The sequence below is a fragment of the Pteropus vampyrus genome, unplaced genomic scaffold, assembly GCF_000151845.1.
Source record: "Pteropus vampyrus isolate Shadow unplaced genomic scaffold, Pvam_2.0 Scaffold89, whole genome shotgun sequence".
NCBI lineage: Eukaryota > Metazoa > Chordata > Mammalia > Chiroptera > Pteropodidae > Pteropus > Pteropus vampyrus.
The window spans coordinates 5210932-5230293 of record NW_011888870.1 but is presented as its reverse complement, the minus strand read 5'-3'; the positions used below and the strand labels follow the sequence as shown (position 1 = coordinate 5230293).

The 19362-nt window shown below is 37.9% G+C and overlaps 1 protein-coding gene across 1 annotated transcript in view; it reads left to right on the top strand.

The window, feature by feature from the left end:
* CFAP58 (cilia and flagella associated protein 58) overlaps positions 1–19149 on the top strand; it is a 131962-nt gene extending 112813 nt beyond the window's left edge. The window contains exons 16-18 of the mRNA XM_023532722.1: positions 12842–12961; positions 15363–15496; positions 19038–19149. Coding sequence (XP_023388490.1) covers positions 12842–12961; positions 15363–15496; positions 19038–19149 — 366 coding nt within the window. The remainder of the gene's footprint in view (positions 1–12841; positions 12962–15362; positions 15497–19037) is intronic.
* The last annotated feature ends 213 nt before the right edge of the window (positions 19150–19362 follow it).

Here is a 19362-nt window from a genome sequence, read left to right as displayed (position 1 = left end):
TTAAAGTTTTAAGTACCTTATGGAACAATTTGTGTAAGGTTAATTTTCTAAGTTGTCAGCTCTACAGCATAATGACTTCATACTTTTTTTTTTTTTACCTAGTTTTATGCCATTATTTCTATAAAGAGGTGATTGGTTTGCATTTAGATTAGGCAAATATGAAAACTGGACTTTTTTCTTTCTTTCACAATTTTAGATCTAAAACAACATTATTGCTCTATTTCAGTGCTGTCCAATAAAAATATAATGTGAGCCATATCTGTAATTGTAAATTTTCTGGTAGTCACAATAACAAGGTAAAAAATTTGGGTGAAATTAATTTTAATAACATACCTTGCCTAACCTAATTTATAAAAAATAATGTCATTTCAACATGAAATAAATTTTGAAAGTTGTTAATGCTATATTTTACTTTTTTAAAATGCTAAGTCCACAATATCTGGTATGTATTTTATACTTAACCTCACATATCAATTCAGACTACCACATTTCAAGTGCTTGATAGGCATATCTGGCAAGTGGCTATGGTATTGATCAGCACAGGTCTGTTTTATGGCCATGATCGCTTGAGTACTAGCTTGACTCTTAAGTTCTTTTTGATTTACTGAGCATGTTTATGTAATCTGAATGATTGCACTCATGGGATTGGCAGAGAATTAGTTATTTAGATGAGTCAGTCTTTCATCATTCAATTTTTCTTCACTCACTCATTTATTCAATTAGAATCTCACTTCATCCTATACACTAAAAAAATTACAAAAGTTCTAGAAAAAAAATCAAATTTCTATATTTTCTTCGAGAATAGGGAAAGCTCCCCTTTTTTCACTTGAGGAAAAGTGTTAATGTAGTAAAGTAGATTATAATAGAACAAACATACCTTCTACTCACTCAAAATGGTAAATAGTAATGTTTGTCACATTTATTTCAGATTAAAAAATAAAGTAAGTAGGTCTTTCGGATTGGGTAAGACCTCTCTGTACCCTTCAGAGTCCCATTTCTTTTCTGCCCTCCATAGAGGCACCAACTATCATAAATTTGAAGTGTATTTCTTCAGTACATTTTAATGCTCTTTCTGCAGATTGATGCATCTGCAAACAACATAGAAAATTATTTGGTGTATTTTACATTTATACATGTGGTATTATATATACCACATGCATTATTATTCATTTTTCTCTTTTTTTTTTCCCTTGGGAAATATCCATGTTGATACACATGGATGATATAGGTAATTCTATTGTGTATCTCTACTATATCTATTATTTATGGTAAAATTTTTTTCTCCAAACTTTCACTATTGTAAAAGTTATTTCAGTGTGCATTCCTGTACCAATTTCCTTGTACACATATGTGAACATCTCTCTAGGGCGTGTGCCTAAAGATAGAGGAAAGACTTTCTAAAGGCAGAAGTCACAAAGGAAAAGAGTGATAGCTTTGTCTACATACAAAGTTTAGAACATCACTGGTACAGCAGAAAACACTTTAAAAATGGACAAACGACAAAAGTAAAAATATTTACAATGAACGTGGCAGAGAAATGCTCAAAAACTTTCATACATAAAGAACTTTTATAAATAAATTGAAAAAGATCACTTCAGTGAATAAATTGGTAAAGATCATAAGCAACCAATTCCTGAAGGAAGAATATGAGTGGCTAATAAACAAAAATATGATTAATATTAGTAAGCAAAGAAATGAAAATTAAAAGAATAATTATCCTTTTTTTTTACCTATCAGAATTGGCAAAGATAAAAAAGATGATGATATCTAGTGCTAGCGAAAATTTTGGGGTACTAGGCACTTTTATATACTGTGGGTGGGGTTTAAATTGATGTGAACTTTCTAGAAGAGAGTTTGATAGTAGGTATTAAAGACCTTATAGTGTGCAAACTCTGATTCAGAAATTCTATATTAGGATTTAATCCAGAGAAAACAAATCAGTTGTATAAAAATATGTTATACCGAATGTGCTTATTATAGTGTTATTTATGTTATATATATAGATGGACCAATGATGATAATGTATTGTGAACTGAGGAATATGACTCAGTCAACTTAAGGTTAAAATATCGAACAATGCTGTGATAACACCAAGGGTGCAGTTAGGTTGAGGAAATTGGAAAGGCTTCCCAACAGAAGTTACTTTGAGCAGGATTTTGATGGACGAGGAGGTTTGACAAGGAGTGGAAGGTGGGAGTGGGGGAAGGGCATGCTAGAGAAATAAGTGGACAGTGCAAAAGCAAGGAGGCTTCAATGAACCTAGTGGATGAGAGAGTGACAATGACTCAGGATAATGGACATACAGGGAATATGAAAGGGAGCAAAGAGAGGATGGAGCCCTCTCTGCTCTGAGCCCATCCTGTGATCTCCTGGTCCTGTTACTTTGTAGGATTTAATTGCAATATTCACATCACTTGGCATTATTTCAACTTGTAGAATTCCATCAGAATATCACTTGGTTTAAAATTTAATTGGGCTTACTCAAAACTCTGCACTATTTCAAAGAATTTTCCATGTCAGTGAGATTTCCTAGCTGCCTTTCATTGGCTCCATTGCATGTTTTAATAACTTGGTTGTGTAAGGGCCTTTCTTTATGTAGCTGTCATCGTCAATGTACAGTTTGCATGGCTGCTGTATTCTCTTCTGACCCTTCACTCTCTCTAGTTTGGCTGGTGACTGAGAATGGTAGAAGGAGGTTGTTCGACAATGGACTTGAAGAAACTGAGAGTGTGCTGGTCCAGACTTGGAATCACCCTGGCCTGGGTTAGAATTCTGGCTCTGTTATTTGTGGGTGTGTGATTTTGGGCAAATTACTTAGCCTTGCTGAGCCTCAGTTTCCTCATTTGTGAAATGGAGCTGATGTATGAGGGTTACATGGATAATGTCCATAAAGTGGTTTTTGGAGTTTGTGGTTTGTGCTCAATAAATGTTAGCTATTATAATTATTATTTTATGAATAATTGGAATCATTCTGCCTTCTCCTGTTAGTCTGCAAGAGATCATTCATATTATAGGCCTCATTAATTATTTATGGTTCTAGAACTTCCCTTATATTTCCTACTTCAGCGGCACATTGGAAAGAGGAAGCTGGGAGCTCACTGTCTGGCTTGATTCTTGAACCCAGGCTTTAAGGAGAGAAGGATAGGAGGCTTCAACGTCTTCTTTGAAGTTAGACAAATTAGACAGGGCCTGAGGAAGGAGCCCGTTTTAGGACCAAGGAATATGTACTTGATTGAAGCATGCCCTAGGCTCGCTCTCTCTAGAACTCCAACATTCATGCAGCCTAGTTCACTCACACCTGAACAAAAGAAGCAAGAAGCAAGGATGAGAGAGAGAGAGAGAGAGAGAGAGAGAGAGAGAGAGAGAGAGAGAGAGAGAGAGATCCATCTACGTATCCATTTATCTGTCCATCCATCCAAGGGAAAGAAACATATTGGCCTAGCCAGGCGGCCTTTGCAGATGAACCCCTTGAGAAGTAAGGGACCATTACTGATGGAATCTCGGGGGCCTTTCTTTTTAGGGTTGTCTCTTCTCTTTTTCTTGTGGTAATATTTGTGTCTGTTTAGAATTGCCATCACAACATATTATTGACTCATTTGTCTCTTAGACTCTAAATTCCTTGAGAATAAAAGTATAGAAGTAGGATTATGATCTTTTGGAATTAAGTTTGCTTCATAGCTCTAGTACTAGTGACTTTGGTCAATTAACCTATTTCTCCATGTGTAAAATGAAGTTACCCACTGATTTATAAAATTGCTGTAAGGATTGAATATAATTTATGAAAAGTAACTGACATATAGTAATTGCTTAATAAATGGCAGCTGGTGACAATGAGAACAACCATGACAACAGTGATGATGATGCCAGAGTGTAGCTCAGTGACTGGTGCATCTATCAGCATGTATTGAATGGATGAATAGATGAATGGTCGGGTGAATGAATGGTCAAATGAATGTACGTTTAAATAGATGAGTAAACAATTCTCAGGTTTGTTGTGATGAGTTATTGAAATAACACATGCATTAAGCTTAGTACCATTCCTGACACATCCACAATACCTGTTCTATAATGAGAGCTGCTGCTATTGCTTCTGTTACTATTTTCCAGTATTCTTTGCCCAATTCTGCCAAATTGTTCAGGAAAGGGAATGTTATCATCATATAAATACATTCACTAATGAATTTGCCATTTATGACTATTGCCTATTCAGACATGCCTCCCAGCATTATGTGACTAACTCCTGCCCATCTTGACATCATTGGTCTCTCTTTTTCAGTAGGATTGTTCAATGTTATTCATACCCGGCAGGGAATGCAAACACAATGTAAAGCAATTGTAAAGTTGTAAACTTTGCAAAAGATGCCAGATCTCATGAAATCAATAAAAGTGATATTTTAAAAAATGCTGGCATCATATATAAGGACAATGACAAATCAGCATCTGGTGGAAAAAGAGAAAATTGAACAAGTATAATTGCAGATATCTCAAAAAAGAATGTTTTAAATATCAAAGGATTAAGAGGGAATTTAAAAAAAATTAATGAAAGCTTTGAATATTTCTGATAAAACTAGTCTTTTAAAAATAATTGGTCTGAGTACTTAACTAAGATACAAAAAGCATTAATCATAAAAGAAATTATGGATAAATCTTACTACATTAAAATTAAAAATGCCTGCTTCTCAAAAGAGGTCATAAAGAAAGCAAGGCCAATTATATGTATATTTATCTATTTAGAATATATAAAGAATTACAAATCAATAAGAAAAAGACAACTCAGTAGAAAAATGGGAGAACAATACACATGAATAGGCATTTCTCAGGAAAAGAAGCACAAATGGTGAATAAACCTGAAAAAGGGGCTCAACCTTATTTTATAAGCAGGGAAATTAAATTCATGACCACATTGAGATACCACCTTACTATTTCTGGAGAGACAAAAGTTAAAATGTCTGTATTAGTTATCTGTTGCTCTGTTACAAATTACCATCAATTTAGCGGCTTAAAACAACATACATTATCTCATAATTTCAGTGGATCAGGAGTCTGCATATGGCATAGCAGGTCCTCTGCTTAGGAATTCCTGACAACACTAAGCAATGGCAAGGATGCAGACCAGTGGAGATTTTTATTAAACACTTTGGAAAATAATTTTACGTTATCTTATAAAGTTGAACATCCATTTATCTTTAAGATACAACAATTCCGATTCCACTTCTAGGTCCACATGTTGGAAGAATTGTACCTGTGAACTAGGAAATATGCACAAGAATGTTTATAGCAATATTGTTGATGAAGACAAAATTCTGAAAACAATCCAAATGTCCACCAACAGGAGAAAGAGTACATTGTGGAGTTGTCATCCAATAGAATGAATGACATAAACAGAAACACACAACACCATCAGTAAACCTTAGAACAATCCTGTTGAGTAAAACAACCAAGTCATAGAAAACTAGGTACATGAATATATTTTTATAAAGCTCAAAACAAAACAAAATTAAATTGTAGATATATACTAAAACTATATGAAAAAAATCTATCGAATGGTGACAGGATTCAGAATGGTGCTTATCTTGGCTAATGGTAGCATTTGTGTAGGCACAGGGATGGGATGGAGAAGGAATACGCAGATTCTACACAACTGATAATATTCTATTTCATTTTATTATTATGCTTTATAGTTACCAGTGCAATATGTTCTTTTGTATGGTTGTTTTATAATAAAAATTTAAGAAAAAGTTGTATTACGCAAGTCAGATATATGAAGGAAGTCAATTGTACTATAATACTGTTAGTTACGTCAAAACCCCTATTATTTTAATAGATTATTTCTTCTAGTAAGTATATTATTAAATTTAAAACATAAAGTTTTAAATAATAAGACAAAAAACCTTTTTATGAGTATCGGATCAGTTTTTCAAGGAATAAAATCTCATTCAAATTTGTTTTTTACTATATCTTATAAATATTGATCACATTGTAAGTGGATTGATTTCAAGTGACTTTATTAAATTTGTCTGTTGATTGTGAGCCCCTTCTCTAATTCGTGAATACAAATATTATTGTTTCTATGATTATTCTCACCAAGATCCGTCTAAACTATTTCCCTTGCCATGGTCACTCAATGGATATCATTTTAACCTTTGAACCTACCCACACATCACACATTTCTGGAATCTCTTTGGCGACCTGGTGTTACTCTGGTTTTTTTTGTTGTTGTTGTTGTTTATGGCTTAGTTCTTTGTTTTTCCTCAGCTAAATAGTAAGCTCCTTTAAGTTTTTGGCCTTACTTATTTTTGTATGAAACTAGCACAATGTTGTACATAGTACTAGTACTAAATGAAACCTAGTCGACTTGATTATCTAGACATTTCATTACAGGCTTAAGAAAAATCAACAGTATCATTATTTAATATGTGCAAGTTCTTCACGTACATTCAGTTGCTAGGTAAGGTCAAAGGTGAAATAAGTCGACAGTTTGGGTAATGAAGTTCAGGCTTGTCTAGACAATTATATACTTTGTATAGGATTTCATAAACATATATTTGCATTTGGAAATAAAATCCTTTCCAAAAAGTTCTCTCAAGAAAGTTTGTGTTGCTTATGTCAGAAAGCACCAGAAGCATTTTTCATATTGTTACAAAAATGGTGAAGATTAGTGCATGCAGATTTCTCACATGCCTCATAAAACACTTAATCATGTACATCGGAAGCCAAGAACCACTGTGTAACCAAGTAGTTCCCTGCTCATAAGGAACTCAGCTGTGTAATTCTGTTTCATCCCCAAATTCAACATCTCCTATCCTCTCCAAGGGGCTTTACCACTTCATGACATAATAAACAAGATAGATCCAGAGTTCAGTTTAGCCGACACTTCGTTATAAAGCTAATAAACAAGAAATTCCCAAGATATTAGCCATTATTTTTCCCTTTTCTAAAGCTAGATAGAAATGTAATATGTTCACAGAGTTTCTGATTTATTTTCCTGTTAATGAAAACAGGCAATTCTAGATGAATTAGGCAGTGTTCTGGAGTTTCCTTTATGTAGAGAGGAAAGCAATTTTGCTTAAAATTTTAAAACTGGTTTTCGTCTTTTGTTAAGAATTATGAATAGGGGTGAAAGGATGGAAAAAGGACTGAAACCAAGCAAAGAGGCAAAAAATGTATTGCATTCTTTAAGTGTTGAAGAGTTATTTGTGCAATTAGAATTTCTGTGTTTAAGGAGGCTGTTGTAAAAAGTCAACACATTATTAAGTTGCAGGCTGTAGTTTAAGAGTTATGCTTGCATTTTTCACTCTAACATGTATCACTATGCACATGCACACACAAGTAGAATTTTCAGAGCCAATTAATTAAATACATCTGCAAGTCTTATGAATTAAAAAGTATTTGAAACCACTCGCACTATCAGAAAACCACTATAAACATTTAACTAAGAGATCAAAGTTGTACAATGAGTTATTTCCTGAGTTATATACAATACAGACAATGAAAAAAACTTAGCTCAAAGGTATGAAACATACTACTGGCTCACTGGGGTGAATTACACAAGCTCTGCTAATTGGAAGATGTTGCCCAATGGTCTTTTTAAAGTAAAAGTTCTCAACATAAATATATCTTATCTCTGTTGATGTGTTGGGCATAGTTTGATGGGCATAGTTTCCTGACAATATAAGTGCAAGCAGCAAAGTGACTGAGCGCCTGGAATGAGTAGAGCACAATAGTAAGTATGGAGGTGTATAGAAAGATCCATCGTGATTCTGACCTTAAAGGCTCATAATTCAATTCGATAGAAAGAATGAAACCATAAAGAGTAAATACTGAAGTAACAAAAATGGCATCTGTTGACATTTGGAAAAGAGATTTTCTGTATATTCTATGAAGTAGGCTTTTCTCAGAAGCATTGGTTATGGGATTAAAAAAAAATTCATTTTATCTTGAACCCACTGTGTGAGCTAGAGCAAAGGCAAGACAGTGTCTCTTTCCTTGGAGCATGTGATATCCAAGCATGTTAGTGGGGCTTTGGTCCAGGTGGGTGTAATTAAGTGTGTGCCTTTGAATTAGAAGGGAAGCTGCCTGTTTCACCTGAGTTAGCTAGTTCACAGGGTGAGGCGATTATTCCCAGCATTCACCCAGGCAAATTGATGAATTCAATGCACTGGCATTTGCCAAACACAGATTCAGATTAAAAAGGAATAAATTAGTTCCTCTTAGTTACTGCCTCAAGTAGGCGAGCTGAGGAAGAAGAGGTATTAAGGTGCACATTGAACGTGAACTACCTTCTGTTTTCAGCTGAAGTTGCAAAGCGAAAGAGGGAATGTAAGCACAGTGAATATAAAATTGTAGCTCAGTGGGGAATGGAGTTCTGTGAGCAACTCAATTTCTTCCTCTGGATTTTACCCAGAATAGCACTGGCTCTTATTTACATAGATAGTTCAGAATGTAGACTTTTAATTTAGTCAGATAAAATACAAATACCTGAAGTCTGAGTGATTCTGTATCTGAGTTTCCAATATGAGGCTAGAGACTGTCACCATTCGTGACAGCATTATTTGAAACTAATACTATAATTAATTTCTTATCACTATACTCAGCCAATATAGGCAATGAGCCATGCTGTTATCCAGCATAAATTGGCAGAGTCTCTTGTAACAAAAGAATCTGTAAGTATGTCTGACAGTCTGTCCAACTGAGAGACTGGGACATCTAAGAAGAGAACATAATTTCAAGGATGGACATAGTATGGTTAATGCTTGCAAGACGTGATCAGCCAAAGAGAAAGCTAGTCTCTTGACGTTAATAGCCTAGCCTTTTTCCCAGTATAGCTGTTCATAAAATAATTTAAAGAGTGAGGCATGCTACAAAATTATATTGATGTGCTTTATGAACAAACTCTGAATAAATAAATGCCAACCTGAAGATGAAATCTTTTGTTGGTGGGGAAATAATAAACTATTTATGATTTTCTTATGATATTTCATTGACATATGGTGCTTCTAACCCAGTGACAAATTAATTGACTTGGTTTAAAAAGAAATGGAGGCAGCTTAATGAAGAAGGACAGGATATGTATTACAAGGCAGCTGGTTATGCCACCGCTGGCTTATGGAGACAATATACATTGGACAGCAAATGAGTCTCTGTTGCATAAGATAGATTCTCTTTATAATAGAATTGCATGCTTTGTCTCTAAATGGGGTTATTATACACACCATTGCACAATGTTTGAAGAGCTTGGTTGGCCCTTGTAGAGGGTTAGGAGAGAAATAAATTGGAAAACAATCGTACTTAAGACCTTCAATCCATCAAACACTCCATATTTATCTAAATTACTAGCACGTTCTCCCAAAATACAAATCTGTATGATACACATAGCTAGAATGTTAATGCTGCCCAGCCTTCACTTTGGTTTTAACAGGTTTTCCGTTGTAAGCATAGACTAAAATTCATGCATGTTGGAGCCTGGCAGGGCATTTCAACCACTACCCACTGAGTCTCTTTCCCTCTGCTCTTTATACATTCCACTGCCTTAGTCCCTGAGGTTTCCTTTGACATTCCTTCCACCCATCGTGAGCACACATGCTTCACTTGTCCTGGGTTATTTAATTCTCAGGACTTTTTGACTTTGAATACTCAGGCAGGTTCAATGCTAATTTACTCGGTTTCTTCACTTTTCTTCACTCTTGTGGGCCCTCACTGTTCAGTCACTCAGTTATTCTTTAGAATAAATCCATTTCAATTCATTTTACAGCCTCAAACAAAATAACCTAGGAAGTTATAGAAGACGACAGGATAAGTGGCAACATTGTTCACCCTGTATATGAAGAGTACAGAGGACTCTTCCTATCAGAGGACACGGTCGAGGCTCATTGGGATGGTGTAGGTTAGGAGAGGTGAGAGCCGAGTCCTGCTCTTCCTGCTGAAACCCTCTAACCTGGCTTTGAACCTGGCTTCATTTTCTATTGATGTTATCGTGTAGCCCTTAGGAATTATGTAGCTCAATGTGATTCAGATTCTCTCAAGGTTATAACATGTTTTCAAGCCCCAGAGCGGGTGTTGCATGGGAAAAGTGATTCTCGAGTATGTCATGAGATTTTTGACTTTTCAAGGGACTTTGGACAAACCGTTCATTCCCACTGACCTTGGGATTCTCACCTACGTGGTGAGGTAACAATATTTGCTTCTTCTAGCTTTTTTTTCTGTGTCTCTTTCCTCTCTTCTTCCCAGGAGCAATTGAAAAGAATTACACCTATGAAACATTTGAAGGTTCTTGGAGTAAGATGGTCTTTTCAGTTTAAGACAGATTGCTTCCTCATCATTGTGGGGTTCTTTACTTTTCAAGTCTTCCTGTATTCCGATATAGGGAAAGGTGAGCTGCAAGAGATGGACGAAACAGTTTCATGGACTTCTCCACATTTTTATTACCCTCTCCAAATTGAATCTTGAAGCCTTGTCAGAAGTGTTATTTTTTCAACAGAGCAGGCGTTAAGTGGTTATAGAAAATAAACTCACCTCCCGATCTCTTTCTCATTGCTTGCTATGTCCATTTACTGGGAAGATTATATTGTCAGGTGTGACAGGAGGTGCTGTACAGCAAAGGAAAGTCACCACTTTGTTATTTGATTTGTTGACGTTTTCTTCTTTTGTGTGGGCTTTTGGATTTTCTTGTCATTTCTGGAATTATTTCTTAAATGGCGGCTATTATGTCGATACGTGTTTTTCCAGAAGCTTATTCCATCCAACTAATTTTTAAGTTGCATATGCTCTTCTGAAAATAGAGCCATGCTATTCATAATGAAGTTTCTATAATTTGGCTGGGGAAAAGGAAAAAACTAAGACAAATGGTAACAGTGACTAGTTAATGAATATCCTTTTACCTATTTTTTAAAATGACTTCTATGTTCTTTGGCAAAAAGATCATTTGATGACAATGCTGAGAATACTTAGTTCTAGGTAAAAATTAGTTTCTATTTGACTGGATGTTTCATTTAATGAGAGGGCTTTTACTTATATTTTTTTACTTTAACATAATTACCTTAAGAAAATAATATGTACAGAGACAAATAGGTAGACACACTACTCTTTATCAATGTTTGTTCAAATTATTGCAGTGTAGAGAAATGGGAATGTAGAATTGAGATACCTTAGAATAAATCTTTACTTGTATGTGATATTTTTAGTTCAAGGATCTGAAAACACGTTATAAGCAATTAAACTTTAGGGTACAAATGAGAATTCTATATTGTTCATTGGTTAAATTAAGTTACCGAAACGTGATTTGCTTTGGGTTCCTAGGAAGTCCTTTTAGTTCTACAAATGTGCATATCTGAGTTTTCCTGGATTTTTACCTATTCTCTCAAATCATTTCCAGATCTCTTTTCTTCCCATGTCACATTTCCCAAAAGATTCACTTTCTTTACTTCCTACTTCTGATTTCTTCTTCAACTTCTGTGACGTTTGCTCCCCAAACGTTCCTGCAACCTTTCTGACTACGGTCAGTGGTGCTGTCCTAACAGCCCACCCCAAGGCCCTCTCCTGTTTCTTCTCTTTACCCCGTTTGACATCCCTGACCACCCAAGTTATTCCTCCCTTTTAAAATGTCTGCCTTTTCTTGGCATGGGGGATATTCAATTACTCTCCCTGTTCTCTTTCTCTGGACCTGTCTTACTTACCTACCCCTCATATGCTGCTGGCTCTCCCCTGTATTCTTGTTTTGGTTCATCCTATAAGCCATCCCTGATTGGTGGATCCACTCGCATGGCTCTAGTCATCACCCACATTCATCTCCAGCTTGCTCTTCAGTTCTCAACTCCAGGACTACATTTTCCACTCCTCTTCTAGATGTCCTACAGGGCCTCACGCTCAACAGATTCCAAAACGACTGACTATCAGGAGCGAATGCAGTAACAGTTCCCTTCCCCTTCCCCCACACTGTCTCCACTCCCAGCCTCCCCGCCTCCGTTACCATCACCCGGTGGCCCCCACGGGTCCACGTTAGAGATTTCAGAGTCATCTTGGCACCTGTTGCTTCCTTCATTTCTCTGACCATTCACCAAATCCCACCTCAGAAATGTCTTCACATTTGCCTGCCTTCCATGCTAGTTGCCTTAGGTCCAGCTTTCTTCATCCTTCGCTTGTCCTGGTGCCCTGAGCAGTTTCCTCATTCTGTTGTTCTCTGCTTCCCTGCTTGAGTTTTGCCTGTGAAGACAAACCCAGGTGTGGCTAATCGTTGGCTCCTAATTGCCTAAAAGATGTGGCCTCAAACCACATCCTGTGTGACACATGACACAGTCTGGTCCCAAGCGATGAGCCCAGCCTATTCCCTCTGCTTCTCCCTCCTGTTCTGTGTACCTGCTGACCTTGACTCACCACTTTCCTGCTCTATCACTGAACCTTGGCCTAAAAAGCTCTCTTTTTCTCTCTCTGCTTGGGGGAAACTCCTACTCATTCTTCAGGGAACAATTCAAGTGACATTTTCGTGAAATCTCCTCCCACTCTTCCAACCAGAGTTAATCACTCCCTGATTTTACCGGCTACCACACATTGTCGAGATCTTCTATCGCCGCCCTTGTCTTTCAGTCATGTGATCGTAAGTTTAGGTACAGAGGGACTTTCTCTTCCTCACCTGCCCAGTTATTTGTATCCAAATGCTGGGCACACCCTAGCCCCTTGATCAGGGTTGGTTTGATGCACGATTGAATGAATCTACAGGTGAATGTAATCGGCATGAGCTGGGAAGTAACTTAGGACGGTCCCAAACCATCCCGACCACGCCGCTCAAGGCACTTCTCTTGTCTTGCTGGGACTGTTGATCTCCGCTTGTGGTTGTGCTCCCCACCAGGAAAAGGAGAAACTGTATGTGGAACTAAAGCACATCCTGGCCCGGCAGCCAGGGCCCGAGGCTGCGGAGCAGCTGCACATCTATCGCCACACGCTGCGGGAGAAGACCAAGCAGCTTAAAGTAAGTGGTAGCCTCTGCGCTTTTCTGGCTGAAGACGGCCACATTTTGGGGGACACACTGGACAAGTCCTTTGCCTTGGCACAAGGAGCTGGTCTCGCAAATGGCCATGTTCCGCCGAGGTCAGCCTTTTTTAGCACTGCAGTCCCAGAAGGAGCAGGACAAGCCTCAGAGCTCTACTCCTCTGCTCCTAGACTAATAGACCCCATGATTCTCCCTTTTCTGAAAGAGAGAGGTGAGCAAGCGAAGAAAGAGTTGGGGAGAGAATGATGGCAATGGAATGGAAATTTGGGGGGATACGGTTTTTATGGATGATCTCAAGATGATTTAGAGGACTTGGAGAGTGGGCAAGAAGAGAGGAAACATGTTAACACCACTGCCCACTGAAGCAGACCACTGTGCCCGAATCAGATTTCTGCTATTCCATTCCACCTGAAATAAATGTACACAAAGCCCCAGCCCCCAGGGCCTTGCTTCATGGCCATCTGTCAAATAAATTGCCGTGAAAGGGAAATAAAATCATGCAGGAATCCTCTTAGCATAAATTCCCTTCTAAGTGGCATAAGAACCTCAGCTGGGGCGATGGAATATTTTACTATTACACATGCCTTTTTTAAAGTTTTCTAAGAAACTGTGCATTTCCATTATATTTTGAGCTTTACCTCCTAAGTGAGTACTCCGAGCTTCTCAGCATGTCAGGGAAGTCTTATACACACACATGCACAGAATGTGACACATGCCCACTGAATTCTGGCACTCACCTGCACACTGAAGGTAATAATTGTTGCCTTTCTGCCTGGGGTAAAATGGTTGCCTTGCTACTAATATAGTACTAATCCTTTCTCAAATACATTGTAAAATGGCATTTTTTTTTTTTTACTTAAAAAAGGCAGATGAAACAGAAGTCTAATTAGAACATTAATTTTCAACTTATCACTCTAAGTATTCATTTCACATGTTCATCCTGAGACATAATTTGATTTTTGCATGAGGCGTAATCTTTTGATTATTTTCATCCTGTTCAACAGTTGAATATTTCAAACAAAATAAAAGCTTATTTTCTCAGAAGTGAGTATAGACTAGAAAAGCACTCGTCTGTCTTTACACTACTGTCAGACAGCCACACGTAGCCCTGGCTTGCGTTCAGTGGCTCAGAGGAGCCTTTTGTTACTTTAACCCTTTATTTTGGGAAATCTGGATTTTTGCTCTGGGTGAAATGTGACCATTGGTGGAAGAGGTTCAGAGGTGGATGGTACTGAGCCCCTTGGCCAGTTTGTCCTCATTATCTGGATTCTTTGTTTGTTTGTTTGTTTTTAAGGAAATCCCACATTCATTGTTTGGAAACAAGGATTTTGTTCCTAAGAGTTTAACTATTAAGACAGGTTTCATTCCAACATGAAAATCATATTCTTTAGCTCATGATAGCATAGAATCATTTTCACAGCAATTAAGAGGAAAGAGTTCAGAAGTAGATGAACACTCAAAGGACAAAACTCCTCCTTTTATACAAATTTTTAAAATAGTGAGCAGGAGGAAAAACAAATCCGAGTCTGTTGCATGCCCCTTAGAATGATAACCTTCCTTTTCTCCCCTGGATTTTTTGTGGGGAGGGCCCCTAGCTTTGGCATGCTTTCCACGTTCTGTTCAAATTAGTAAATTCTCACTCTTTCTGCCCAGCCTGCGACCAGTAACATCCATCGAATGCCACAATGGAAGAGGCAGATAATCAAGCTTCCTATCACAGCCCCTCACATGCATTAGACTCTTGCATACACATGTCATAGCTCCCTGATTCTTAGAGGAAAGTGTCCCAGTGCTGGGATAAAGCGAGAACCTGTGAATAGTCCCAGAGAACACAATAACCTGTGAATAGTCCCAAAGAACACAATAAAGAGGTGACAGGCATTTAGCAGAAAATACAAATTGAATTCCTCCTTGGTGTGGTGGTGGCAGGAGGCGTCCAGAGTAATTGTGACTATGATCCTCAGATGAATCACACTCTCTAGTGATGTCTTTCTTGAATGCTTTTTAAAAAAGGTTTGAAGGGCAATTTTATACTATATGTCTAGGAGTTTTCCTGTCACTGCTCACAGTATTCCTTGAAACACATTATACCATTTATGGGTAAGCCTGCTGAATGTGTCCTGATAGTTCTCCTTTCCAAGGAGGGGAATGAGGTTTCATTTAAGTTTGTCCCTGGGCCACGAGTCTTTAGTGCTCAGCCAGATTTTTACCCGGACACAGAGCTTGAACTGGTAGAAGCGTGCAGATTAATTTAGACTGAGCATGGCTTTTTACCTCTAGCCTCACTAAAGTAACCGGCAGCAGGTTAAAAAGATTGTTCAGAAAAAGATATTGTCTCACTGCGTACCTTCTGTTAATGCCGCTCTATTTGCCATGTTAGGTTTTGTCTTCAGAATTGAATATGTATGAATCACAGAGCCAAGAATATAAGTACGAGATCGAGAAACTTAGCAATGAACTACTGAATTTAAAGAAGAAATACCTCGCTCAGAAACGTAAAGAACACATTCAGAAGTAAGAATTAGTCAAATGTTCTTCTAATTGTGTTGTACCTATTATCTGCTGATGAGGAAATATGTGGTGGACAGTCACAGAGTTGCAGATTTCACTGGGGTAAACTAAGTCACAGGGCGAACAGTTGACATTGTACAGGTGCTCACTGGGTATGTATCAGAGTAAGATCAGTGTCATACAGATACTGAGGCCCTTTGTTTGGACCCTAACAGGGATCCATTAATATCTGCTCATTGGTGGACCCAATGTGGAGCAGAGAAAAATCTAAGATAATGTTTTTCCCACATTGTTCTCACAGTTTGGAGATAATCGCGCCATAACTACGGTTGTAAATGAGCTTCACAGTCAGCCTTGTACTGGCAGAAGCATATTCACATTTAAAACCATAGGTAATTTTGCCAAGGAGTCTGGGCTTGGTAAGGCTGTTCTTTCTGTAATACAGCTGTACCACTGTTATGAGGAGCATACATGAATAATTTTCTCCCATGTTTTAGATAAACTAACTCTGAACCATCTCTGTGGCTAGTAACTGACTTCGGTATCTGCTGTGGGGTTTCGATGTGAGTCCTCATTCTTCCAAGAGATGGTAATGCTGATGGCAGGTTAACATTTGGGTTTCAGGATGCCTACGTGTCAAAGAGTAAATGTTCTCTTCACTTTGTTATCATTTGCCTGATCCCAGGATAAGAGAATGGGCCCAAATGAATCCATAGGTTTGAACTTTGGTTTGTCTCTGTGGCATTGCCTAAATCACCTAGTTCATTCTATTGTGGCTCACATTATGGGTTGAAAGTCAAATCTGGTGTTTCATCCACATGGGAATTTCAGGGATGTGATAATAAAAGAGGGTGTGAATGCATCTGCCTATGATTCATTAGTAGCAAACAGCTATTTAAAGTAACTGAATGCAATTTTTTTTTTGCCAGTAAGTATCTGCCCTTCTTGTAAATTAGAATATTCTCCCATTCCACATACTGCTAAAAATTATAGCAAATTTAGGTGAGACTATCCTAATGTGTGGATCTGACAACTATCTGATTCAGAATTACTGCTAAGACTTATTAAACATGCTGGTTCCCAGGCCCCATTTCCAGATATTTGGATTCAACAGGCTTTGGAGGGGCCTCAGAAATCTGCAGTTTAATCACACTGCAGGTGATGTCCATGCACACTGAAGTTTGAGAATCACGGATATTAATGATGTACATTAAATGAATATTGGAGTGGAAACGCTGTAGTTTTCTTTTAGGACACTAAAGTCGTGCTTATAAAGTGTCAGCATGGCTAGTTTCCACGTGAGGCAGCTGTCTAGCTCAGTGGCTTTCAAGCTTTTTGATTGCATACCACATCAATAAGACTTTTTTGAACTTGCAGCCCTCCCAGTATGTATGCATATAGTTTTAGAAATTAAAATTTTATTTTCGCATAGTCTTATTTTTTACCTATGCTAATTTTAATTTATAAATTACATGCAAATGCTATTGTTACTTTGTGAGTAATTATTAGTAAAGTGGGAATTTTAATTTTTAAAGATGCAGTGTAAATAGAATCTCTGTCATCTTCTTTCACTTCCCAAGGGGTCATCTTCCTCTTCTAGAGTTGACGCGTCTGTTTTGGAGACCAGTGCTCATTTTACACTGTTATAAACAGCTAGCCTGGCTATATCGTTAATTATCTTTCGAGAGCTGATTATTAGCTTTCCTGCCTTGGTTCTGGGCCTCGTCTCCTTGGACCTTATCGATGTCCCTCCCCCAGTTTTCTGGACACAGAGCACATTGAGTCAACAGAGGGCGCCCCTCTGTTGGCTCAGTGCTTCCCAATGGCCCATCCTTTGGAACTGGACTGCTCCAGCCATATGCCACCTGTAACTCCTTAAATTTAAGTAAATTACAGCTAAATCAAATGAAAAATTCAGTTCCTTAGTTGCCGTAGTCACATTTCCACTGGTTAATAGCCACACTTGGCTAGTGAACGCTGCATTGGGCAGCCTAGATATAGAGCTTTCCATCATCACAGAAATTCTATCAGTGCTGCTCGAGAATCTGTGCCTTTACGTGCCCTGTTCTTACCTTTAAATGCTGATTACTTCTAGCTGCTCTGACCTGATTAGAGTGTCACTGGTGGTTCCTTTTAGTAGGGGATCCATAAACTGGAGGTAGAGAGATGAGTTCATAAGAGAAGTACAAAAAAACATATTAAAGTTTTGAAGGAAAATAACCTGAGGCAAGTACAAAAGTGCTGAGATGGTTCAGACTGGAAAGAAGAAGGCTGAGGGGAGTCATTATAATGGCCTATAATACATGAAAAAGGTAATATAAAGGAGACATTATTCCCATTAGTCAGCTTAGGCCAAGTCAGAAGCATTAAGTGTAAGTTCCTTCAGAGAGGAAAATTTGAGTTATTTAAGGCAAGAGATGGCGGGGGGGAGCAGCCTGCATCAAACAAGTCAGGAGGTGGACAAATTGCCAAAGTACTTGAAGGAATCCTCTTTCTGGATCCACTCGAAGCTAAAGCTTTTGTCCTATTTATGGAGGTTTTTTTTTTTAAAAGTAATGAAATCAGTTCTGCTAAGAGACAGTTGGACTGATGAATCAATGCTCTACAAGTTCTTTCCAAATGGAATAATTTAGAATAATCTCTGTGGATGTTCTCCCCACACATGTGCTGTGTGAAATAGCATCTCATATCATTTTTACCTTTGTGCTTTCTTTCATTTTTCTCAAACACTCTTTGGTCCCAAACATGCTTTGGTCCCAACCTGTATCCACCCACACGCCTCTGACTCCCTTACCCCAGACCCCCAGGCTGAGTTAGAGTTTGCAGTTCCAGTCAGATTCTTTTCCAAAAGGTGGAGTCATTTTCCTAAGGTAAATTATTCCTACTTGTCAAATCTAATTGGTTTTGGTCTTAGTAGTTTGCTTAATTTTTATTTTTAAAAAGAGATTCCCAAGATGTTTTCCATAAGACCCCTAATTACACAATAGGTAATTTGTATAAATTTAAGGTACCTCTGCAGGAAACCTGAATGAGTGTGTGTGTGTGTGTGTGTGTGTGTGTGTGTATGTGCGTGTGTGAGTGTGTGTGTGAAATCTTTACATTTATACTGGTATTTTGGAATATAAAAGTTGATAAATGATGAATTAGTCATGGAATATAAAAGTTGATAAATGATAGATTAGTCATTATAGTTGTGCCCAGAGAAAGATTCCTCTGACTGATTTTTTGGAACTGAACTAGTGTTTTATAAAACAGGAAGATGGTTACAAGTCAGAAGGCTTCAGTCCATAGTGCTTAAGTTAGATTGAGGTCTTCTGTCCATATTTAATCAACATTAGGAGGGCACGTTTAATTGCGTCTTTCCCTAATCCTGTGTGTTATCAGTGAACACCTCATTAGATTTTAAACAACCACCTTGGCTAAAACCCGAAGCTTTAATCCAAGCAGTTTTCAGTCGTTAACTCACCCTAGGCACTTAGAGAACACCACACTTAGAAGAGGAAAAAGTTGTTAAGGAGGTTAATTTTCACCTCCTCTCTTACAGAAACAAGGACAGAATATCCATGGATAACGCCTTCTCACTGGCCAAACCAACTGGCCCTCGTTTTACTGGGGGTGGATTTCCCCTCAACAAGTCATCCCAAATGAAGTCCTAACTTGAAGGTGCTGGCTGGGTCCAGTTGAACAGCTCATGAAATTTGCTCTGGAACATTTTGGAGAAATCTCTTTCAAACCCCTTCGATCACAGATATTTAGGGAAATCAGTGCTCAGATTACAGGATGGAAAGAAATGCAGAATGATCATAGTCATGTAGATATACGAGTGATGAAATTCTACTTGGTCCATGTGGATATTAACAGATTGTAAT